Source organism: Camelus ferus, chromosome 15, assembly GCF_009834535.1.
Source record: "Camelus ferus isolate YT-003-E chromosome 15, BCGSAC_Cfer_1.0, whole genome shotgun sequence".
Classification (NCBI taxonomy): domain Eukaryota; kingdom Metazoa; phylum Chordata; class Mammalia; order Artiodactyla; family Camelidae; genus Camelus; species Camelus ferus.
The window spans coordinates 22,431,721-22,457,808 of record NC_045710.1 but is presented as its reverse complement, the minus strand read 5'-3'; the positions used below and the strand labels follow the sequence as shown (position 1 = coordinate 22,457,808).

Below are 26,088 nucleotides of genomic sequence, written 5' to 3'. Positions count from 1 at the left end.
TTATTTTTAAAGCAGTTTTTGTTCTATATGACAGTTTATATGGTTCAGTTGTTTTCATGTATTACTTATTTCTTGTGTCTTAGAATGCTGCAGAGTTTTACAGTAGTGTGAAAATACACCAGAGTCAAGTAGAATATAAAAAAATCTCAGCCGGTTTTTCTAGTGTTGTTCCTGGACCTCTGGGAGGATGAGATTGGGGATCTTCAATTTTTACCAAACATCACAGTTGATTCTAATGCACAATAAAGTTGGAATACTATTAGAAGCATTTCAGAGGGTGTCTGATATCCTTCAATACTATCAACCTTTGTGGTATTAATATAATAATAGCCATCATTTATTGAAATTCTACTAAATGCCAGGCACAGGATTATTTTACTTAAATCATCTCTAATGTAGCAACTCTGCAAAGTAGATACTGTTATTCCCATTTTGCAGATGAGGAAACAGATCTGGAGAAGTGACTTGCTCAAGACTACATTGTTGGTAAGTGCTTGAATGAGGATATGAGGATTCACACCCAATTTTACCAATGTGTTGCTGATAGCTAAGTGACAAGTGCTTATACTAGTTAACATATTGCTTCTTTTTGCAATAAAAAATGCCAGCCAGCCATTTTTTGGGGTCGCTCACTTTGTCCTGTATGAAGAAATTGAGATAATGCACTAGCTTAGAAAAGAGAAAACTGTCTGAAGAGAGCCAGGCAGGAAAAATACTCATTAGAGCAGTGGTTCTCAGCTAAGAGTGAGTGATTTTGCCCCCCCTCTCTCCAAAGGATAGTTGGCAATGACCAGAAGCATTTTGGGTGTCACAACTGAAGTAAGGTGGGGTTCTACTGGCGTCTAGTGGGTGATGGCCAGAGATGTTGCTAATTGTGTTAACAATAAACAGGACAGCCTGCGTGCCCCACCTATCCCTTAAATCATCCAGCTCAAGGTTTCAGTGCTAAGGTTGGGAAACCTTGCTTTGGAAGCATAGTAAAGACATGTCTCCAAGCTACATAGTTGAGGGCAAAGTTAGAAATTTAATGCTGATGAGGTGTGTCTTATAGTCTCTTTCAGACAGGAATAACTTACTTCGGTAGGAGTGACATTTTCAGGAAGGTGATACTACGATTTTGATGTATATCTGCAGATCTATATGGTTGAATAGGAAAAACCTGGAAATATTGGGGTCTCTGTATATAGTAGTTTTTGCAAGTATGAATCTCATCAAATTTTTACTGGTTATTCAGCTAACTCATGTTAATCTGCCCATGTCTTCTTAGTGATATTTTAACATTTCAGTAAGTACTATTTGAGTAATCTTTTTTAAAGCATCAGTAACTTTATCTTAACAGTTTTTCACCAGCAATTCACATCAGAGCCACTTGTGGAAATTTTCATATCTATACAAAGTATAAATATAAATTACATCTCTGCATTATATATCTCTGTATTATATATCTCTGCATGCCTGTACCCTGGAGAGCCTGATTTAACTAGGATAGAGCATGGGCTTCTGAATTTGACGAAAATTCTGAGGCACTCTGATACCACCTCTGGTTAATGACCACTCAGAAGTAATTCAGCACAGGGAACTATATTCAACATCTTGTAATACCTATAATGGAAAAGAGTATGAAAAAGAGTATACAAATATGTATGTAACTGAGTAACTATGCTGTACACCAGAAACTAACAACATTGTAAACTGACTACACTTCAATTAAAAAAACGTAAGTACTCAGCCTAGGGCTGCGTTACTTCTGGTGTTCTATTATCTTGAAAATAGGATTTAAATTACTTAATCTTAAAATTGATACTTTTTTCAGTAAGAGCTGAGAATAGGCGTCTTTTGCTGGCATTGCACATCCTACTTCTGAGCACTTAGCATGTGCCAGGCACCAAGCTAAATATTTTACATTAATTGTCATTTAATCCTCAAAAACCCTGTGGAGTAGGTTTACTTTTAATATCTCACTTTTATGTGAGGAATGTGAGATTGGGTTAACTTGCTTAAGGTTACAGGGGAAGTAAGTTTGGGGCAGGCGTTCAAACCCAGCTTAATACTATATTAACTCCCTCCCCTTAATGCTATAGTACCCTCTGCTATAATGCTCTCAGGTGCGCTTAAAACCTTTCTTTTGATGTGTATGGGGGCGGGAATCAGGCTAGCCTTATGTGTGTTGGTAGAAGCCCTCTTATCTGGCTGGCAGATGAAAAAATGAGTTGTAGTAAGGAATCATAAATGACACTGTGAACAGTCTTTTTTTAAAAATAAAAATACTAATTTATATTAACTTGGTAATATTTTAGTTTCAGCCTTTGCTCTGGATTTAGGTTCTTTGTATCATCATTTGGGAATTTTGTATCATCATTTTTCCACAAACCACTTGAATAATGTATGGTCTACACATTTCAGGTTCACATTTTTTGGAAGCAGAGTAAGATCTTAGGTATTTAAGATCTTAATGTCTTAAGGAATTAAGTGCAGAATGCTACACTTTTTTCATGATTATTTTTCTCCAGCCTTTAGTCTTATCTGCTTCTAATTTTAAGTTTGGTTTTTTTTTTTGAGTCCAAAGCATTCCACCTAATTTTGTACTAACACCTTTTGTATTATGTGTTAGTATTTCATTGATTTATGTAACATTTTATTAAATTATATAATGACAGTACCTTGTACAACTGGTATAAATAGATTGGAGAACATGATTGACCCTTGTTACTTACGCACACAAACCTGGTAGGAGAGTGCAATAGTGTAAGTTTCCTAAAAAGGGTAGCCTACCTGCTTCAGAAGTTCAGCTTGTGGTGGGCATGGTTCAATGTACTTTACTATGGGAATGGAGAGCATCACTTACTGCAGTGACTTAAATAGAGATCAGTTAAGAAAGCTTCCACTATACTTTGATGAGGTATTTCATGTGTAGCTCACAATTATAGAAACAATTCCTACCCTTTGCTTAATCAGGAAGATAATGTTTAGTAAACAAATACAGAAATTGAGTAAAAAATGCTGTATCCTATAAGTGAATTCTTGAATTAGGTTGGTAGGTGAGTAAGTGGGAGGACCAGTAGAGTAAATCAGGAATAGATTCCTAGAGGATATAGAGTCCTTTAACTGAAAAAATGGAAACATAGTTTTGATAGAAGGAGATTGTCTACCTAATTCTGATGAACCTATAGGAAGAATATTGAGTCTTTGTTTAAATCTCATTTAGGAGAAGATATTAAGAGATTTTAAGATTTATAACTTCCCATTAGCAACATGATAGAATGGTTGTAGGGATAGCATAAAATACTGTAGCCAGATACGTTCCTGGATTGGATTCCAAAAAAAGGCATTAACAAATTGGAGCCCTGATACACATTGTCAAGCTATAGCAATGAGGGACAAATGATGGAAGGTATAAATGACTATCACTGAGAATCCACTTGTTTAAAATCTCTGGATTTGAGATGGGGAGGGTATAGCTCAGTGGTACAGTGGGTGCTTAGTATTCACAATGTCCTGGTTTCAATCCCCAGAACCTCCATTAAAAACAAAACAAAACAAAAAAACAAACCTAATTACCTTCTGCAAAAAAAACAAAAGCAACTCTGAGTTTGAATTAGGGAAAGTAATATAATTGTGGAAAACAGGTCACCAGAGATAAAAGGGCAGTCAGTAATGAGTAAGAATTAAAAAAAAAAAAAAAAAAAAGCAAAACTTTAAATCTTTTGACTCATTTAATTTCTGGGAATCCTAAATAATATTAACAAATTTAAAAAAGCTTTATGAACAAAATTTATTCCAAAAAAATTGGAAATGAACAAGTAAGTTTTCATCTTGTAAGAATCATTAAGTATGTAAAGTACCTAGCCCAGTGTCAGGTACATAGTAGGTGTTTAATAAATGTTACCTATTAAGTTTGGTTTCTAAAGGAAAAAAGGTCAAAATCAACTGATAACTAGGCTAGAGTACCAGTGTTAATTGAAATCAAAAGAGCACCTTTATGCTGATTTTGTGAAGACTAACAGATATAACAGTGTAGGTATTTTCTGACACAGAATTAACTCAAGAAATTATAATTTCCTCTTTTATCTTCCCTTAAAGGTCAGGTTTGATGCCAAAAGTAATTTGAAAGAGAGAAAATAACAAAATATAGCAAGTATTGTAGAATCATTTTTGACAAAACATCTTGGTTATTTCCCCCAGTTTTAATTACAGAAACTCTTTTTTTTTTCTTTTTTGCATTTGGAAAAAACCTGATTAAGATGATTATCATTTTAAAGTTCTACATAATGAGGCTATTTTTAATATAACATTAACTAGTAGCCATTGTTCTCATACATATAAAAATAATATAAACAGATTTTATGTAAACACACACACACACACACACACACACAAAGAGCACCTTTATGCTAAACTCTTCTCTCAAACTCAGTTTGTTCAAAAGCCTCTGGTATCTAGAATATTTTTCTGATATAGGGCTTTCTATAATTAGAGGGTTCCTCAAGCTGTCAATTGTGCAGAAGTAAAATCTAAAAATGGTCAATTTAATATTGCCATGAGGACTCCAAAAATCAAGTCCAGTTAGTTATTTAATAAATAATAAATTTAGCATTTTTTGTTATAGGTAGTATATGTATATGGCACAAGATTCAAAAGACAGATAAAAATGTACATTGAAAAGGTTAAATCTTTTGTCCATCCTTGTCCCTCAGCCACTCCATTATGGTTACCAGTTTGTTGCTTCCTTCTAGAAGTATTCCATGTGTATGCAAGTGTGTGAGAATGTAAGTGTCTGTTTTTACATAAATGGTAGCATACTTTACACATTGTTCTGCAATTTGCTTTTTTGTTTTTTTTGGAGTACTTTCCATACCGATAGCACCACCTTATTCTTTTCAATGGGTCGATATGTATGGATATATACTGATTTAACAAGTCTCATTGATGGACATTGTGGATGTTTCTAGTTGTTTGCTAGTACATACAGATTGACGCAGTGACTACCTGACATGCTATTTCAGAAGATATTTTGAGTTATTAATGTTGGGTTCTGGGTGCCTTATTTATTGAAATCAAAAGAGCACCCTCTATTAGTGAAGATTTTCTCCTTGCCTTTTGCTATGGATGATGTTTATGGAGTGTCAAACGCACATCCCTGGTGGACAATAATGGAAATTCTTAATAATGACATGGGAATTCTACAGTATTACTAAAACAGGCTTTTTCTGGGATATGAAGTGAGTATTTTGCATTATATGGATTTTCCTTAATTTAGGGGATATGGATAAGTGAATAGTTTCAATTTATTTCTTTCAAGAGTCTATCCTTGAATAAGGTACAGAATAAGATGGACAGGAGGAGGAATGATGGGATATATTAAGAGCATTCTAGAGATAACAGAGGATCCTCTAACCTTTCACTTGGCTTGGCATTGTGGTGTTTGCTGAGTTTGATCAGTAAGAAAAATCCTTTGGGGGAAAGAAGCCTCCAACTGAGCATTTTAATAGGAAGCTTAATTTTAGATTAGATTACTAGTTTGGAATAAGACCTAGGATTGTTGCTAGGAGCAGCTAGGAGCAGAGGATAATGATAAACATCTACAAAGAAGAGCTCATAAATTGTTCTCATGTGCCCTACTTAATGATTCTCTCAGCAAGCCTGTGAGTTAGGTATTTCTTCTGTTTGTGTTTGACAGATAAGAAAACTGAGGCTTAAAAATTGAAATTACTACATATCCATGATCACACAGCTGATGAGTGACGAAGCTGTCAATGCTGTCACACCATATGAACCATTACCTTTTCTTGAAATTTACAATGAAAAATTTACCATTTCATCAGTTATCGCTGAGTTTTGGTACTCCAGGAAGAGTACCATGGAATCAACTCCTGCCCTCTTTTTCTGTTGTCCCTAAATTGACTACCTGGAGTGTCCTTTTTCTTCTTTTCCTGGCTGCATAATATCTTAATATTTTGGCAGGTTAGTGGTGAAGTGAGAGAGTTAAAAATTGAGTAAAGAAATATATAGAGTGGAGAGCCCTTTTCTTCTTTTCTTTTTTCTTTCAGTTTAAAAACCGTGAAGAAAAAGGTGTGAAAAGTCAGAAGTGTTCCAGTTATTGCCCAGGTGAAGGACTAGGATCTCACACAAGATCCTTGGGCCTTAAAGTTGAAAAAGGTCGGCGGGAGGGGTAGAAACAGGATAGTACCTTAAAAATCTATTATGACACTAGGAAAACTTGAAATTAAGCAGCCAGTTGTTTCCTTTGGATTCTACCAGAGATCTGTTTAGTGTGAAATTCGGTCATAACAATATTTTGGTTTTAATAACCTGCCCCCGCCCCCGGCTTTCATTGAAGCTGGGCAACTTTCTCTCTTCCCAGTTTTGATATGGTCTACTTTATAACAACATTTCCTTGGAGGTCCAACATACTCTACTTTGCTGTGATTCTTGTATAATATTAAAGTAATTCTTTCTTCCTGACCTTATGTGGAATACTGGGATTTAAAAGATAATGGAAGGTTGGAAATAATGTTTGTTGTATGCCTACTCTATCAGGCTCTTTACATTTATTAACTCATAATCCTACGAACACACCTTGAGTATTGTTATGCCCATTTTATAGATGAGAATAACTGAGGCTAGACATATCACACTAGTTTAGTTACAGAGTTAAGACAGGCACTTACATAAATATAACTTGAAACAAGGTAACTGTTTACAGTGTCAAAGCTACGATTAGGTGGTAAGAGTGGCCCTGTGAAGCAAACACTAGCATTTGCAGGACCACAGACACACTACCACGTGCCAGCTTCTACAAATGAACTTCCCAACGTGGCCACAGTCTTGGGTCCCTAGGAGTGAAAACCTTGGGGATGAGCATCCACTAAGGACTCCTAGGTATGGTGTGGAAGATGACAGGACTTTCCTGGTGGAAAGCCGCATTTGCGTGCCGTCAGTGCTCTTCATTTAAGGAAGTTTGCTGGGGGAGGGGGCTTACCCTGCGGCTGCGTCCTGCTCCGCTCGCCCTCCCCCTCCCAGCCTCTGCTGCCTCTAAACCCCGGAGAGCGGAGCACGCACGTTGAGATTCCTCGGCGGGCCTGGCAGCGGCTGCTGGGCATGCTCAGTGGGCAGGACCCGTTAGAGTGGCGAGTAAGGAAGCGTTGGCTCTTCTCCGGGTCTGCCTTCCCCGGTTCAGGCCCCGGCCCTGGGCTTTTGTGTGCACGGGGCTGCAGCCGTCGCTGCCTCCTCGCGGGGCCGCCCGACCCCAGATGCCGTCTGGCCTGTCCGGTGTCCGCCGTTAACCTCGCCGCGCGGCCGGAGGAGGAGCTGGGCGGGGCGGGGCCGGCGGGCCGGCGGCCGGGCAAGCAGGAGGGCCCCGCCGGGGGTGGGGGTGGGTGCGGGGAGTCCCGCGGGGGGTGGGGGGAGGGGGCGGGCGTGGAGTCACGGGGGTGGGGTCACCGGCGGTGGCTCGGGGAGGCCGACCGGGAGGGGAGGGGGCCGTGGGGGCGGCTCGGCGGAACCAGCCCCGGCTGGGGAGCAGCGGCGACTCCGGGGGCCGGGGCCAGGGCTTTCCGGGCTTCGGTGAAGCCGCTGCGGGCCCCATCTTCCGGCGGTCGCCCGAGTTTGTGGTGATTGTTGCCGCCGCCACCACCGCCCCGGCTGCCATCTCCTCCTCCTCCCGGGCCGCCGCCTCCTCCTCTTCCTCCTCCTCCTGGGCCTGGCTGATCCCCTCCCCGCTGCCGCCTCCTCCTGGGCTGGGCCCGCGGTGTCTCGTCCCCTCGCGGAGCCGCTCCTGCCGCCGCCGCCGCCGCCTCCTCATTCATCCTCGTGCACCATAGGCGGCACAGGCACCAAGATGTCCAACCGAGTGGTCTGCCGGGAAGCCAGTCACGCCGGGAGCTGGTACACAGCCTCAGGTAGGGCCCCAGGCCGGCCGGCCCGCCCGCCGCCGCCGCCGCCGCCTGGCCCCGCGCCCGGCCGGCCGAGGTCGGCGGCCCGGCCCCGCGCGGCGGCGGGAGGGACGAGGGCGCGGACGGCCGCCGACCGCGGACCGCGTAGGGAGGGAGCGGGCCGAGGCCGGCCTCGCCGCCTCCCCCACCCGGGCGGCATCTCGCGGGGCAGCCCCTGGCCGGCCGCCCTCGCGCTCTGGCCGGAGTTGGGCGAGAGGGAGAGTTGCCGCCTCGGCCGCCTGCGCCCTCCCTCGGGACCAGGCTCGAGGAAAGAATGTGCTCCCGGACCCAGCCTACTTGTCGGCGCCTTTGGCTCCCGGGAGAAGGGCGGCCGGCCGCTGCCACCCCCGGGAGCCCGGTTTGCCAGGCACCCGAGCCCAGCTTCCCCCACGAGGAGCCGAGCGACCCTCTGCCCGCGGGAGGGACGCGCCTTCCTCCCCTCTTCTCCTCTAACCCGCAGGCGCCCGCGACCGGGGAGTTCTCAGCCTCCCGGGGTGCACACGCGGCCCTGCCCGCCCTCTCTGTCTTCTCCCTCTTTCCCTGGCAGTTTAGAAAGAGAGGCTGCATTTCCCCCTCACCTTTCAGGTGCTCAGTTGTCTTAAGAGGAGTGAAGGGTAGTACTTTTCCGCGTTGCCAGGACGGAGACAAGGTCTCGGCATGCGAGATCTATGAGAGGAGGCCCTTTTCTGGGATTTGCAGCTCTGTCTGTTGGGGGTAGGGTAGGAGTATTGCTAAGCAGAGGCTTGGGGTGGCCTCCCAGCTCTTTTGTCAGTGTTTTCATTGTTACTGTCATTCACGAAAGGGGCAGCTGGAGATGGCATCAGCACTTTTCCTGAGCAGCCTCCCCAGTCTCCAGTCGCTCAACGCTAAGCAGGTGCTGAAGTGTCTAATGCGTTGATTCAGGTTTTGAGCGAGTTGTCTTCTGTCGACACTGTCCAAAAACATTTTAGAGCTCTTTTTGTACGAGGGTGTAGGGACTTTCCCTTTAATAAAGCTCTTGTTAGAACGACTGTTTTCTGGGATTACTTTCAGGAGTCACATTTCTGGTAAATTGACAAAGTTCCACTGATTCCTAGAGTTTTCAGTCATTTGGTACTGGCTTATCAATGACTGGAACCAACTCTTTAACGGAAATCGGATCATGTTTCCTTTTGCAAATAATTGGGTTGGATAGTTGACATGATTGTGAGAAAACAAAGATTTGGAAGACAATTCATTTCTCTGAGGTTGCTAAACTCTTAAATACATGCTCTTTACTGACTCACTGAAGGTTTGCTGTATTCAGACTCAAAAGAATGATGATGATTGGACTTGCAAGCCTAACAGGTAGCTGTAGTTTCATATTAAGCAAGTGACTTTTAATGTTTACAGTGGCTTCCCTCATAGCCCTAAAGTACTTCATAAACATTTAATCGGTTCTCACAACCTTAAAGATCAGTTAAGCTGTTCTTGTTCAGCTTGTGGAGATGTGTGCAAGACTCTGTACAAGCCAGTGGCAGAACGGAGTCCCTGTTCCTTGGTTTGTCCTTCAGTCAGCCCATTTTTTTGTTTTTTGTTTTTACTTTCTCTTGTGGGTGGGTAATTAGGTTTATTTATTTTTTAAATGGAGGTACTGGGGTTTGAACCCAGGACTTTGTACATGATACTAGGCATGCAGCTCTACCACTAAGCTGTACCCTCTCCTAGTGCATTATTAATATTAAATTTATCAGTGAATAGTAGTCTTTTCAGTCTTTGTAAATCACTAAGCTTTTTTCTTCGATGTGTTTTGGAGAGTTAAAAAGTCTCAGTTTTCACTCTCATGGCCATCTTTGGGTCAATTTGTTTTTGCTTTTTTTTTTTTTGCTTTTGCTTTTGTTTTCTATACCTTTCAAAAGTATTTTAAACATTTTTTTTTGTGGTTTGCATTGAAATGTGGGCAAATGATTCTGGAGGAATTTTTTTTATAGACTCTTGAACATTCTTTGTATAGTGAAATAAGGTATAGTTTACACTTTGAACTTTGAAAAGACTTCTTAAGTAATCTCATATATGAAGAATCCTTTAATTCAGCTCATTCTGTGATTATCAAGTGAACTAAAATGGACAATTTTCTTAAAGTTTTAAAATATATTCTTATTTCCTTAGATTCTTATGAAGTCAATAATTCCATTTTGGTAATGTGAGTTGTCATGGAGAATCTTATTGTTAAAAAAATTCAGACTGTGCATGGTGCGTGTGTGTGTGTATATGTGTGACTTTAAGTTTGAGTAATAATTAAGGGTGAATGTAAAGCACTTAGTTATAAAAGCTTATTTTGTATTTTAAACATGAGTAAAAATTATATGTAAGTAAACTTTGACTTGTTATAGTAAATTCTAGACTGCAATATACCTATATTGGTAACACTGACGAATGGAAAAATTCTACTTATATTATTATTGTTCCCTTAAACTTGTCCTAAAAACATATAATAGGAGAGAGACAAATGTGCTTATGGATTGTCGTTCTGTAGTTCCTGTAGCATTTAGATTGTGTCCATAGAATTAAAGTGTTCAATTACTGATATAAGGATAAAATCACATTTGCTTCAGTTATATAGTTAGTTCTAAAAAAAAGTTGTGTATACATACGTATGTTACACATATACAGACACATCATCATTTTTTATTTACCCCTTGTTATATGCTATATCTGTTGATAGGTGTATAAAGTATTCCCTGCCTGTAAAGTTTATTTGCTATTTATTTATTTTTATTGAAGTATAGTCAGTTACAATGTGTCAAATTCTTGTGTACAGCATAATACATATAGTCATACATATATATATATACATGTATTCATTTTCATATTCTTTTTCACTAGAGGTTATTACAAGATATTGAATATAGTTCCCTGTACTATACAGAAGAAATTTGTTTATCTATTTTTGTATATAGTGGTTAATATTTGCAAATCAAGCTCCCAGATTTATCCCTTTCCACCCTCTTTCCCCTGGTAACCATAAGATTGTTTACTATGTCTGTAAGTCTTTCTGTTTTGTAGATGAGTTCATTAGTGTCCTCAAAGAAGTTTATTTGAAGTAAGTAATAACTCAGGACTGCAAATTAATGTCAGATGAGTTGAGGCAATGCTTTTTGGAGTTTGGAGGAGGGTGGAATAATTTCAAAGGATTTGAAGAAAAGGTATGCTTTGAAGGAAAGGTATTTGGGTAGGTTTGGAAAGGGGGAAAGTATTTTGGAGAATAGTACAGAGATACAGAGGCAGGTAAATGTAAGTAGGTTACTTTAATAGAAATGGAAGGTTCATAGAGGGGTGTAGTTCATGAGCCTGGTTGGAACCAGAGTATAGATAGATGCCCATCAATGCTACGCATCGTAGGGATTTGACTTAATCAGTAGGCAGTCAGGTCCAGTGGAGAAGTTTCTGAGTAGGGGACTAATATGCGAATAGCATTTTAGGAAAATTAATCTCATAGGAAGATTAATCCTTGCTTCTTTATGGGTGTATAGCAGGGATCAGCAAACTCACTGTGCCTGTGGCCCAAATCAAGCCTGTGGCCTTTTTTTTTTTGTAAAGTTCACTAGCAAAGAATGGTTTTTAATTTTTAAAGGGTTTAAGAACAAATACCAAGAAGTGCAATAGAGACTGTGGCCTGTAAAGCCTAAAATACTTACTATTTAGCCCTTTACAGAAAAAAATTTGTCAACCTGTAGTGTAGATTAGTGGTTTGCAAAATGTAATCGCTGGGCCAGTGGCATAATGTGTCTATCTATACTCTGTTGTTTTTCTGTATGTGTTGTATCTTTCACTTCATTATTTCAGACCTTATCATATTCCGTCTGGACAGTTATAACTGCCTCCTAAACGCCCTTCTTTCTGTCATCCTTATCCCCCTTAAGTTCATTCTCTACATTGCTCTCGGAATAATCTATCTAACTACATAACTTCTTTGCAGAAACCTCACTGACCCATCTTGACTGTTAGATAAGGTATAAGTCCCTTCATGACTTGGCATCTTCCTGTCTCTTTGGCCACTTCCCCCAACCCCATCCCAGTTCTTGTTTTTACTACCCTTAAGCAACGTCTAGCAACTGTTCATTGTTTCTTTAAATACACTGCAGTTTCTTATCACTGTGTCTTTATGCAGTCTGTCTCCTCTGTTGGAATGTACTTTGCCAGAATAACCCCTTCTCATCTTTTAAGCACTCAGTTGTTGATACCTCCTAGAAGCCTTCCCTGGCGCTTTACCCCCCCCTGGCTGTTCTTGATGTTCCTTGGTGTTCCTGTAATACCCTGTGTGTATCTCTATACGTTTACCTTCTTATTTGTTTTATGTGGTCTTCTATAAGATTATGAACTCCTGGAAGCCGGGGACTATGTCTTACTCATTTTTTATACCCTAAGTTCTTAGTACAAGTTTTGTACATAATAGATACTCAATAAGTATCTGAATAAGCCAGTTTTAAAAAAAATTTTTTTGTACAATTTATTTTTATTTATTTATTTTGGGGGAGGTAACAAGGTTTATTAACTTATTTATTTTTAGAGGAGTTACTGGGGTTTGAACCCAGGACCTTTTGCACACTAAGCATGCGCTTTACCACTTGAGCTATACCCTCTCCCCTGAATAAGTGAATGTTAAAATGTTTGGCATGTAGATATGTAGGTATGGACAGAGATATTGATGTTTAAATCCTGAAGAGCATTGTGGGTGATATGGGACCATTGTTAATCAAGTCTCTGAGTGTAGTATAGGTGAAGAATCTTGGTGGTAGGAAAGGATTAGAAATCCTGATTCACTAGCTGGTGGCCTTATTTAATATAAGATTCTTAAAGAAGTGTGCCATACTTATAGAAAAGTGTACAGCTAGATGAATTTACACAAAATAAGCATATCAATGTAATCAGCATCAGCTCAATAAACATCAGTTCAGGAATTTGCAAGTACGATGTTCCTTGTATTCTAACTGTAGAAAAGTTTTGTCTGTTTTTGAACTCTATGTAAGCGGAATTATATAGTGTAACTTGTTTGAGCTTCTTTTGCTCAACATTACATTTATGAGATTAGTCCATGTTGTATTGTAGTTTGTTTATTCTTGTATTCTATTCTGTGAATAAAACACAGTTTATGCATTCTACTTTTGATGAACATTTGGGTTGTTTACAGTTTTGCTGCTTTGAACATTTTTGTGTTCTTTTTCCTGATGAACATATATATGCATTTTTGTTGGGTTTGTACCTTAAGTGGAATTATTAGGTCATGCTAATGGCTATGGTATGTTCAGTTTTAGCAGATTATGCTAAAGTTTTGCAAAAACGTTTTACAAATTTATACTCCCGCCAACAGTGCCTAAGAGAATTCCAGTGTTCCATATCTTTGCCAACACTTGGTATTGTCATTCTTTTTATTTTTAGTTATTCTGGAAGGGTGTATAGTGCTATCACATTGTAGTTTTGATTTGATTTTCCTGATGACTAATGAAGTTGAGCACCTTTTCGTATTAGGGGCCCCAAGTTTTATTAGCCATTTGGACTTATTCTTTTGTGAAGTGTCTGTTAAGTCTTTTGCCCTTTTTCTACTACAGTATTTACTTTTTTATATTGGTTTGTACTTCTTTATATATTCTGGATATAGTCTTTATAGTCTTTCTAGATAACATGTATTGCAGTTATCTTCTACTCTGTAGCTTTTTCAAGATCTTGGTGTCTTGGTGAATCAGAGTCCTTAATGTTAAAGAAGTCCAGTTTATCAATTGATTAGTGTTCTTTTGTTTCCATGTATGAAATCTCTACCTAGCTCAGTGCCGTGAAGTTAACTTTCTTGTTTTCTTTGAAAGCTTTATCTTTTCACCTTCCATATTAAGATCAGTAATTCATCAGGTTGATAACTGTGTCCATATGAAGTAGTTTTATGTTACATAAATTTTTTTGGACATAAATGTACATATAGAAAAAGTTGAAGTAAATATAACTGTAGAAAAAGTATACAAAACACTTTGATATTCACAAATTTAACATATTCTATGTAACTATCCTCTAGATCAAGAAATAGGACACTTTCAACATCCAGGAAGGCTGTATTACATTTTACTGTTTTCTGAAATAGGTGTATTTTATATCTTAAGTGTGTATTTAATGTGGGAGGGTTCCCCCCCGGAAAATGGTTGTTATATTGATGGTACATCTTATAATTACTGTGTCATAGAATTGTGGAAATATATCAAAGTCTAATGATTTCATAAAGCATTCGTAAAGTGTTTTTATGGTATAGTTCTTAATAGCAGTCTTACCTTTTATGTTGTTTTAATTCTGTTGTATTTCTAAATATAATAAAATTATATCAAGGTTCTATAGTTGGAAAACCTTAACTTATTTTTTGTCATGTATCGAGTTCTAGAGTGTCAAAAATATTATCTTTTGAAGAGAGAAAGACTTTAATTTCTAATTTCAAAATGAACTTTCTTAGGTTACTGAATATGGTTTTTTGTATGATGATTTTTTTTGTGTGTGTCTCATCCTATTATCTTCAAGAAAAAGAAGCAAAGAACAAATTTAATAGGTAAACTGTTCAGATTATTGCTTGATTAGCCCTTTCTCAGTTTCTTTCTTGTCCTCTAATGTGCAATTTCCAAGTCAAAAATCATCTCTTTTCCTACCTCCGTAGTGTAGTTTATATTATCTACTTTTGGGTTTTTGTCCATTTGAAAGAAGATCAAAGCAACAAATAAAAATGTTGTTGCTTCAGTATGTTCCACAATTGTGTTACATATATGTGTATATAATCTCTAATCTTCAAAAGGCTTCTACAAGGTGGGTATTTATGGATGTGGATACAGTGACTCAGAAAGGTTGAGTAACTTGTTTCAAGTATAGTAAGTAAGTGGAAGAGCCAGTCTGACTCCAAAACTAGTTTAATGTTAGGGGCAGGGAGGTATGGTGAGATATGTTGCTCCAAACACTGGACTTTTCTGTTTCATTTGGGTTTTTACCAAATTACAGTATGGACATTTAACTCGCATTAATACATTGTTTTTGGTTTATAAAGCATTTTCTCATACATTTTTGACTTTCACAAGTCTTATGATTAGGTATAGGATAGGTAAGATGGGGAGGTCTTTAATTCACCTCCACCTTGCTGTTTTATTGATGAGAAACTAAGACTTGGAGGAGGCTAAATAGCCTGAGTCATACTACTAGTAAAAGCTAGAGCTAGAATTTGAACTTAGGACTTCTAGCTGGAGCCTACTGTTCTATTTATAGTAATGCCAGAGTAAGTGAGAAGTTGAGCTATTTGGAATCAGTAAGCATCTCTGTAATTGTCAGGTAAATATATTATAAAATAATAAAAGCATAATTAAAACCACTTACGAATATTGAATATTACTTATACAGTATAAATACTGGCAAGGGAATTGATATATTTTAATTAGGATAGTCGTAGGGTTTGAATTGGGCCTAACAAAACTTGACACTTCTGCAGAGGCTTTATTATTTATTTATTTATTTATTTATTTTTAAGACAGGGAATACTTTATTCAAATCCATCAGAGAAATGGATAGCTTGGGCCTGTAACAAAGCGTTGTGTTTTAAAGCATAGGTCAGTAATTGTGTATGAGAGTATACACTGCTACATACAAATTAACTGATCAGACCACAACTTTTCAATGTTGCAAACAGAATAAACTTCCCTGTAAAAGCAGCACCTTTGTGACATTTTGACTTGAGTATTCCTCTCCTTCTTCCTCTCCCTCTCCTTCAACAGAATCTACACCAACCTCCTCATAATCCTTCTCAAGGGCAGCCATGTCCTTACGGGCCTCAGCAAACTCTCCTTCCTCCATGCCCTCACCCACATAACAGTGAACAAAGGCATGCTTGGCACACATCAGTTCAGACTTGTGGTCCAGGTGAGCCCAGGCCTCAGCAGTGGCTGTGGTGTTCCTCAGCATGCACACAGCTTCCTGTGCTTTGGCCAGGTCTCCACCAGGTACCACCGTGGGAGGCTGGTAATTAATGCCAACTTTGAAGCCAGTGGGGCACCAGTCCACAAACTGGATGCTGCACTTGGTCTTGATGGTGGCAATGGCAGCATTGACATCTTTGGGGACCACATCACCACGGTACAACAGGCAGCAAGCTATGTATTTACCATGGTGAGGGTCACATTTCACCATCTCGTTGGCTGGCTCAAAGCAAGCATTGGTGATCTCTGCTACAGAAAGCTGTTCCTGGTAGGTTTTCTCAGCAGAGATGACAGGGGCATATGTGGCCAGAGGGAAGTGGATGCGAGGATAGGGCACCAGGTTGGTTTGGAATTCTGCCAGATCGACATTCAGGGCTCCATCAAGCCTCAGGGAAATGGTGATGGAGGATACAATTTGACCTATCAACCTATTCAGGTTTGTGTAGGTTGGGTGCTCAATATCGAGGTTTCTATGACAGATGTCATAGATAGCCTCGTTGTCTACCATGAAGGCACAATCAGAGTGCTCCAGGATGGTATGGGTGGTCAGGATAGAGTTGTAGGGCTCAACTACAGCTGTGGAAACCTGGGGGGCTGGGTAAATGGAGAACTCAAGCTTGGACTTCTTGCCATAATCGACAGAGAGATGTTCCATCAGCAGGGAGGTGAACCCAGAACCAGTTCCCCCACCGAAGCTGTGGAAAACCAAGAAGCCCTGAAGACCTGTGCACTGGTCAGCCAGTTTCCGAATTTGGTCCGAGACGAGGTCAGTGATCTCCTTGCCAATGGTGTAATGACCGCGGGCATAGTTATTGGCAGCATCTTCTTTGCCTTTGATACGCTGCTCAGGGTGGAAGAGCTGACGGTAAGTGCCAGTGCGAACTTCATCAATGACTGTGGGTTCCAGGTCTACGAACACTGCCCTGGGCACATGCTTGCCAGTGCCTGCCTCACTGAAGAAGGTGTTGAAGGAGTCGTCTCCTCCCTCAATGGTCTAGTCACTTGGCATCTGGCCATCGGGCTGGATGCCGTGTTCCAGGCCATAGAGCTCCCAGCAGGCATTGCCAGTCTGGGCACCAGCCTGGCCAACATGGATGGAGATGCACTCACACATAGTTGCTGTTTTGTGGCTGCCGAGGAGATGGAGGAGAGGAGGAGGAGAGGTTGTTGCTTCTTACAGCGCGACTCTTAAGCGGTTGATGTAAGAGAACCTGAGGCTTTGTTTAACATTCAGTGATTCAGTATTGATCAAACTCAGTTCTGCATTGAAAGGTACTGGTCTAGGGACTAGGTGCATAGCAGGAGATGAAACAGACAAAATATCTGTAGAGTTTTTATATTTTAGTTGAGGGAGACAGACAATAAGGTAAGTAAGTAGAACATACAGTATGTTAGAGGAAAGTGCTATGGAGAATTATAAAGAAAATAAAAGGAGAGCTGGCACATAAGGCATGTTAAAAAATGGGAGAAAAGCTTGCAATTTTAGATAGCAAGGAAAGGGTAGACTTCACTGAGATGGCATTTGAGTGAAGACTTGAAGTGGGTAAAAGAACAAGCCTTGTATTCCAGATAATCTTAAGGGCTGGATAATTTTTGGCTGAGGGTACAGCATGTTCAAAGGTCCTGTGGCTAGAGCAGGCCTGGAGGATTTGAGAAATGCAAGGAGGCCATTGCAACTAGAATGATGTGAGCTAGTCTGATTTGAGGTTAAGAGGTAAATTAAAGGCTAGAGCAGAGCACAAAGGTGCTGTGGTCAGATGACATTAGGTCTGGAAGACCACTGTAAAAACTTACTTGAATGAGATAGCTGTTGGAAGGTTTTGAGCAGTTGATGACATGGTCTAATTTAAATTTGCTAGAACCACTTAACTGCCATGTTCAGAGTAGACTACAGTTGGGGAGTGGTGAAGGCATTGGCAAGGGCAGAAACAGGGAGACTAGTTAAGAAGAAAGCAGCAGTCCAAGTGAGAGATGGTGATGGCTTGGACTGAGTAATGACAGTGGAGGTGGGTAAGAAGTGGTTGATTACTGGATATATTTTGAAGGTAGAGCCAAAAAGATGTCATGACATGCTTAAAGTGGGGTGTGAGAGAGAGGAGTCACGGATATCTCTTAAGGTTTATCCTTGAGCAATTGCAATAATGGAGTTACTTTCATCCTAGATAGGAAAGACTTAAGACAAACAGGTTTGGAGGGGGAAGGTTAGGAGCTCAATTTTGGTTTGTTAGGTTTGAGATGTTTACTATATAGTTAAGTGGATACATGAGTGTGGAGTTTAGGGGAGAGGCCTAGAGTGGAGATATAAAATTGGAAATTATCGTTATGTGTATAATATTTAAAGCCAAGTATCTGGATGAATCACCATAGGAATAAGAGTAGCCAGAAAAAAGAGGTTTCTGAATGAGCCTGAGAACATTTTCAACTTGAAGAGGTTGAGGAGGTGAGGGAGATAGTGTAAAGAAGATAAAGTATCTCATGAGGAGGAGAATGAGATGTCCTGGGAGCCAAGTAGAGGAAATGCTTTAAGGCATCTCAACACAATTTATATGGATTTTTCTGAGCGTTTTTTTCTTGACAGACACATATAATCTGGCTTAAGCCACTCTGGTTTTAGCCATCTCTTAAGCTGCTGCCAGAGCTTCCTAACAGGTTGCCTAATTTCTATTCTGTTCTTTACACAGCAGCCTAAGAGATCTTTTGAAAATGTAAGTAAGGTAATATTCTTTTCTCAAATCCTCCTATCATACTTAAAATCACATTTAAAATCCTTGTCAAGGCTTAGAAGATTTTACATGCTTTGACCTCTGTTTAACTTTCTCATTTCATCTCCTACCACTTGTCCTTTACCTTATACTGCTGCAGCCATTCTGGCCCTCCTGCTGTTGTCCAGATATGTCAAGTTTGTTCCTGCCTTAGGACTTCTGCATGGACTTCATAACATTGACTAACCCTGGCTTGGTAGTCAAGGGAAGGATATATTTATTGACTCCCTTATTTTGTTAGTCACCAGTAGGAGGCGAAATAGGAAGAGATGTTGAAAATGAATGAGGTAACTTTTCCTAAAGTGTTCTGAGAAACAGTAGTTCCTGGAGATGCCTTTGCAGAAGGGGTTTATGGTCAAAAAAGTTTAGGAAGTGTTGCATCTATTTTTCTCCCTCAGGCCCAGACAACTAACAATAGACTTGTTTTATGGCTCATTACATGGTCTGTCTTGGTGAGTGTTCTGTGTTCATTTGAAAATAATCTATGTTTTCTATAGTTGTGGGGTAGAATGCTCTCTAAATGTTAATTAGATTAAGTTGGGTTATTGTAGTTAAATCTTCTACATTTCTGTTGATTTTCCTTTTCTTTCTGTCAGTTCCTGAGAGCATTGTTGGAATTTCCAACCATAATTCTGGATTTGTCTATTTTTTCTTTTAGTTTTGTTGATTTGTTGTTTCAGGTATTTTGAATCTCTGTTATTTGATGTACATGTTTGAGGTTATATTCTTTTGATTACTTGGCTATCATGTATGTCTCTCTTTATATCTGGTAGTATTTCTTGCTCTGAAGTGTTTCTTGTTTTTTTTTAGTAAAGCCAGTCCAGTTTTCTCATGGTTAATACTTACATGGTATCTATTTTTCCATCTGTGTTGGGGGTCAACAAGACCACCTTCAGGTTTGATGATTTGTTAGAAGCATCACAAAACTCAGAAAAGCTGCTATACTTACAGATGTGATTTATTAAGAAGAAAGAATACAGATTAAAATGAGGAAAAGGTGCATACGGTGGAGTCCAGGAGAAAGCACGTGTGAGTATCCAGCTGTCCTCTCTGTGGAGTTGCTTGGACAGTCTTTAATTCTCCCATCAGTGATGTGTGACAGCAAGTGTGACTTCACATTTGCCAACCAGGGAAGCTCAGCGAGGCCTTGGTACCCAGGGTTTTAATTGGGGGTCAGTAATGTAGGCATAGAGCACCCTTGTGACTGACTTTAGGTACTTAGTCTCTAGCCCTCCTCTCTCCTGCATAGGTCACGCTGGTGCATTGTGGCCCAGGGTACCAGGAGAACAAAAATAGCAGTTCACCATAAATCACATCGTTAGCATAAACTGTCTGGCAAGGCCCCAGGTATATGAAGACACTTAAAAAAAATTGTGGTGAAATATACATAACATAAAATTTACAATTTTACCAGTTTCTCAGTGTACACATATCTGACATAAGTGCATTCGTATTATTTACACCATCACCAGCATCCATCTCTAGAATGTTTTTATCTTTTCCAACTGAAAGTCTATACCCATTAAGCACTTAACTGCCCGTTGACTCCTCCCTGCGGTCCTGGCAATCACTATTCCACTTTCTGTGTCTATGATTTTGCCTATCCTAGGTGCCTCATTTAAGTGGACTCATAAAATATTTGTCCTTTCATGTCTGGCTTATTTCACTTAGCATGTTTTCACAGTTTATCCGTGTTGTAGCATATATCAGAATTTCATCCCTTTTTAAGGCTGAATATTCATGTACCATATTTATTCATTTATCTGTTGATAGACATTTCAGTTGTTTCTACCTTTTGGCTTTTGTGAGTAAAAATGCCATGAATGTTGGTGTACAAGTATCTGCTTTCAGTTCTTTTGGATACCTATCTAGGAGTAGAATTGCTGGGTCATATGGTAATTCTATGTTTAACTTTTTGAGAAACTACCAAACATTTCCACAGCAGTCACACGATTTTAGATTCCTACCAGCAGTGCAGGGGGGTTCTCCTTTTTTCTCATCCTTGACGACACTTGTTGTTTTCCCCTTTTTTAGATAATAGCCATCCTAACAAGTGTGAATTTGTGTCACTATGGTTATGATTTGTATTTCTCTAATGACTGTGTTGAACACCTTTTCATGTCCTTATTGGCCATTTGTATATCATCTTTGGAGAAATGTTTATTCAGGTCCTTTGCTCATTTTTGAATTGTTTGTTTGTTTTTTTGTTATTGGAATTGTAAGAGTTCTTTACATATCTTCTGGAAAGAAATCTTTTATCAAATACATGATTTGCAAGTATTTTCTCCCATCCTGTAGATTGTCTTTTTACTTTCTTTGTAATATTGTTTCATGCACAGATGTTTTTAATTTTGATGAAATTTAACATTATCTGTTTTTTATTTTGTTACTCATAGTTTGGTGGTATATCTGAGAAATGACTGGCAAATGAAGATTTTCCTCTGTATTTTCTTCTGAGAATTTTATAGTTTTCAGCTCTTAACATTTAGAGTTAGGTTTTGACTATGGGATGATCTATTTTAAGAGTTAGGTTTTAACTATGGGATGAAGTAGGAGTTCCACTTCACTATTTTGCATGTGCATTTCCAGTTGTCTCAGCACTGTTTGTTGAAGAGACTGTTCTTTCCTCATTGAATGTTCAAATCACTGGGCCATAGATGTCTGGGTTTGTTTCTGGACTCAGTTCTATTCCATTGGTCTATATGTCTGTCTAGCCTATGTCACTAGCATACTGTCTTGATTTCTGTAGCTTTTATGCCCCATTTTTTAAAGGTAGTTTGGTAGGTGTTGAATTCAGTGAGTATATTGACATTACTTATAGTGTTTTATAAGTGTTCTGTTGTATTTTGGCTTGCACAGCTTCTGAGTATTCTGAGATTTTAAAATATTTGTTCCTCTAAATACAGGATATCTTTTTTCCTCTGGTTGCCTTAAGAGTTTAAAAAATTATTACCATTTTCCTGCTATTGTATTACCATGTGCCTTTGAATAATTTTCTTTGAATTTAATCCTCTTTGAGATTTGTCAAGTTTCTTGGATCTGTGGGTTGTAGTTTGCAGCAAATTTGGAAAAACAGTCATTGTTATCATCTCATATTTTTCTTTTTCACTTCCTTTGTTTTGTAGACTCCAAATAAAAGTATGTTAAATAGCTTAATACTGTCCCACTGTTCACTGAGAATTATTTTTTCCTTTTTCCTTTTTTTGGCTTCCTTTTGGATAATTTTTTTTGCTTTGTCTTCAAGTTCAGTGATTTTTTTTTCTTGAGCAATAACTAATTTTGCTTTTAGTCATCAGTGACATCTTTTAAGTATGAAAGAGTTAAACTAACTGCTGATCATGGTTTCACCTGAATGTTTTCTTGTTAATTACTTTATTCATTACTGCTTTGTTTTATTTTTATTTTTTCAGATGATTGGTTTATTTATAGGTTTAAAAAAAGTTACTGTATTGTAGCCTAGAAATCAGATTGACCTATGCTTATTTTTCTGGCGTAAGTATTTAGTTGCTAGCAATGCTATTTTGTCTCAGAGCTGGAAAAAAGAGTAAAACTTTTTGTTTTTCTGAGATCAGAGCTACCTAGAAATTGAAAATACATTTGTATTATGGTTTAATATTGGTTTAGGATTATTTTCTTTTAAATTAAATTATAAATTTGAATACATTTGTGTGTTCTAAAAATTAAAGATACTCGTTGAGAAGTCTCATTCCTATGCCATTCTGTGTATTTTATATTTCCCTTCCCTTGTAGGTAGTTGTCTTTATCAGTTTCTTGAGTGCCCAGTGTTTATGCATATAAAAGCACATCTGAATATGTCATCATTTCCTCCTTTTCAGCGAATGGAAGCTGTAATGTAATAAGTGCCACTCTCATATTTTGTTGTATACTTTGCCTTTTCGTACTTAAATTTAATAATTGAAGATCTTTCCATATTATAACAGAGTCATTGTGCTACCTATCCTACCTCCTTTTTTGGTCAGTTCTTATTCTGGTTCTTCAAAGGAAGATAGTTATGATGCATTTGGTAAGGTTATCCAGAGGTGAATAGCTAAATAAAGTATCATTAGATCTCCAGCAGTTGTTTTCAAACTTTAAAGTCCCAGAATCCCTTTACATTTTTCAAAATTATTGATAACCTCAAAGAACTTTTGTATGTGGATTGTGTCTGTTAATACCTATCAAAGTAGAAACTAAAACAGAAACTTTAGAAATATTTACTTTGAATTTATTTAAAAATAACAATAACAAACCCATTCCATGTTAACATAAGTAGCATTTTTAATGAAAATAACTTTATCTTCCAAATAAGGGAAAGCATTTATTACATTTTTGCAAATATATTTAATGTCTAGCTTAATAGAAAACAGCTGGATTCTCATATTTGTTACTGCAGACCTTCTGTTGTGATCTGTTATTTTACTTGAAGCATATGAAGAAATTCTGGCCTTATACAGATATGTGGTTAGAAAAGGGCAGAGTGTTTTAATAGACTTTAGGTAATTGTGGATATTCTTCTTTGATGCTATACTAAAACTCGAGTGGCATTTTCTTATTTTTTAAACTTTTACTGATATATAGTTGATACACAATAAGTTAAACATATATTAAATATGTGAAGCCTTCAACAAAATCAAGAAGGGCAGTTTTGGAAAGATTTAATTGCAATGTGGAATTTGAAATCGTAGCAATAAAGTTTTCATGCTCTGTTTTCATTAAGATCAGTTGGTCTATCCTCCACTTTGAGGATCTTTTCATCCAAGCAGGATTTTTTAACACCATGCATTAATCATTTGGAAGATATTTGTTCCTTGAGTTATGCAGATCTTCCAAATATTTACACATCTCATTATTCATTGTCAAAGAATCAAACAGAATATTAGCGTTTGTTAACATCACCATTCTCATCAGAAAAGTCTTTTTGACTTAGGAAGCTTGTAAGTCCACAGTGGTAGAAATGAGTTTGCAAAATTCTGATTTCCTTAAAGCTTGAATTTTATAGTTAGCAGTAGATATTGACAGTTGTTTTCCTTGATGTTACAGGTTCACCGTTGATTTTCAAGGAAGTATCTGCTAAATACCCAAGATTAAGTAACCATCACTTGTCAGTTGTTATTTCAAGAAAAATGGTGTTTTATAAAAAAAGTGGCTAGTTCAGCTTGCGCTGCTGAGGGCATAAGTGCCCAGAGACAACCGTTACACTTCCCATTTTGGCACACAGAATATTAACAAGTGTACTCAGGCTTGAGATTTTATAATATGTGTAATATTTATAGCTACAGCTACATCAAAGATATACTTGAATGAAAGTTTTTTTTTCTTTTTAAATGGAGTGTGGTGAGTTGTGGTGGCAAAGAGTATAATGACTGCTAGTCTAGTTTGGTGCTGCTGTTGCTAAGACATCAGCAGTTTTATCTGCCATTACTTTTGAGCCGTCAAGGCAATGCCAGTACAGTGAAAGAAGCAAATAATGTTTTTAGTATTTTGAGAATGGTTTTGAACTGGTGGACTGTCTTGAAAGGGTCTTGGGGATCCCCAGGAATCTGCAGATATTACTTGGAAAACCACTGGTTTGTAGAAATTCTTACTTCTTCCTTGGCAATTATAATTAACCCTTCCTCCCCACTTCAAGAACTCTTCATTGTAGTGGTTATCAATCTTAATGTCTCTGCACACACGCACCCACTCAGACCCTCATTCCCCCAGCATACCCTGTGTCATATTACATACTCCTTCCATTAATTACAATGGCTGGAGGAAATTGGGGAGATGTAATTTGTAAATCATAAGTGATTTTGCTAAACTTCCTCCCTTACCTCTGTTTCTCGAAGTGTGGTGAGGGACTATCAGAAACCTTTTGAATTAGAATTGCTAATAAGTGGGACTCAGATGTCTGCATTTTTATCACACTCCAAAAGTGGTTTTAATACACAGCATAGAGAACCACTGTTCTGAGTCTTTAGGAAAAAACTGAGTTACTCAGTTAGAAGATGATATCACCATTATTAGTTTTGTATTTACTGCTCAGAGTGGAAGGTGACATCACCACCGTCATCTTCGTATTCCCAGCACCCAGAGAAATATCTGGCACAGAGCAGGAGCTTACTAAATGCTTTATGAGTGGTTGACTGAATGACTCAGATTATTTTGTTATTTGTCTGACACCGGCTTGCCAAATAAGTGATGACAAAGTTAGCCTTAAATTGTGTATTTCATTATATTTTGTAGTGTGCTTACTTTACAAGTACATTTTAGATCTTAAAAATATTTAAATCAGACGATATGGCTGTGCTACTTACTGATTACTGCTTCAATGGTTTCCTCTTGTATTTAAGCTTCTGATTTTAGATAGCCTGCTTAATATGGTTTATGCCTGTCCTTCCTGCCTCATCTTTTGTCATTCTCTCCCTTGTTCACTATATTTTAGAATTCATGAAACTGATCATTTTTCCTCCTGGTTCGTTTAATATGTTAAGCTCCTTACCTTAGAGCCATTGTACTTGCTGTTCTTTCTTCCTAGAAATATCTCCCCCAGCTTTTTCCTTGTCTCTTTCTTATTCAGATCTCAATTCTGTTGTCACATGCTTGCGGTACCTTTCCTGTCTTTGTTTTTACTCCCTCTTCCTCTACTGCATGTAAAGTGGCAATGAAATAGTCTCTTTCTTTCTTTCATAGCATTTATCACAATCTGAAGTTACTTATTTCCTATCTGCCTGCCTCCTGTAGAATATATGCTCCATGAGAACGTAGACCTGCCTATCTTGTGTATTGTTGTCTCCCCAGTGCCAAAAACAGTCTTGGCATGTAATAGGCGTTTTGTAAGATTATTAAATAAACAAGTGAATGAATGAGTGAGAAGAATATATGGAAGAAAATTATTTGATTACACAACAAATATCTTTAACTTAATGAGTGAAAGTAATGGTTATATTAATAATTAAGGACACTACATGAATAACTTTGTTCTACTAGTTTATTAAGTTAAATATCACAGATTATGGTTTCTGGTTTATAAAATTGCCTGTAGAGTAGACATTTTTCTTTATAAATGAATGTGTGATTCTAAATAGTTGTTAGAACTTATATAAGAGGGAGCAACAATAACTTCTCCTGGAAAATAAGTATATAAATAAGATAAAGCCTTTACCATTTATAACCATCCAAGAAGAAGTCATTTGCGATTAAGTATTTTAGTAAGTTACCACTTTCAGCATTGTAGCTTTTATTTTAGGAATTTGAAAATGATGACATATCTTCTATTTTCAAAAATACGTGACATATTTCTCTTTTTCCCCAGCTTTATTGAGATACAATTGACATATAACATCATGTAAATTTAAGGCATACAACATGATGGTTTGATATCCTTATATATTGTGAAATGATTACCACAGAAGGATTAGTTTAATGCCTCCCTCATCTCACATAATTGCTGTTTCCTTTTTGTGGTGA

At 38.4% G+C, this 26,088-nt stretch overlaps 1 protein-coding gene and 1 pseudogene across 4 annotated transcripts in view; one reads left to right on the top strand and one right to left on the bottom strand.

Annotated features, from left to right (window-relative positions):
* Positions 1-7,455: 7,455 nt before the first annotated feature.
* Positions 7,456-26,088, top strand: part of MEMO1 (mediator of cell motility 1) — a 105,142-nt gene continuing 86,509 nt past the window's right edge. Inside the window, exon 1 of one of the 4 annotated variants that reach the window (XM_032497314.1) lies at positions 7,456-7,898. In XM_032497314.1, the coding sequence (XP_032353205.1) occupies positions 7,838-7,898 (61 nt within the window). In that variant the 5' untranslated portion in view covers positions 7,456-7,837. The remainder of the gene's footprint in view (positions 7,899-26,088) is intronic. The other 3 variants (XM_032497317.1, XM_032497315.1, XM_032497316.1) reach the window with 3 other exon arrangements.
* On the bottom strand, positions 15,425-17,007 carry LOC102504666 (annotated as a pseudogene).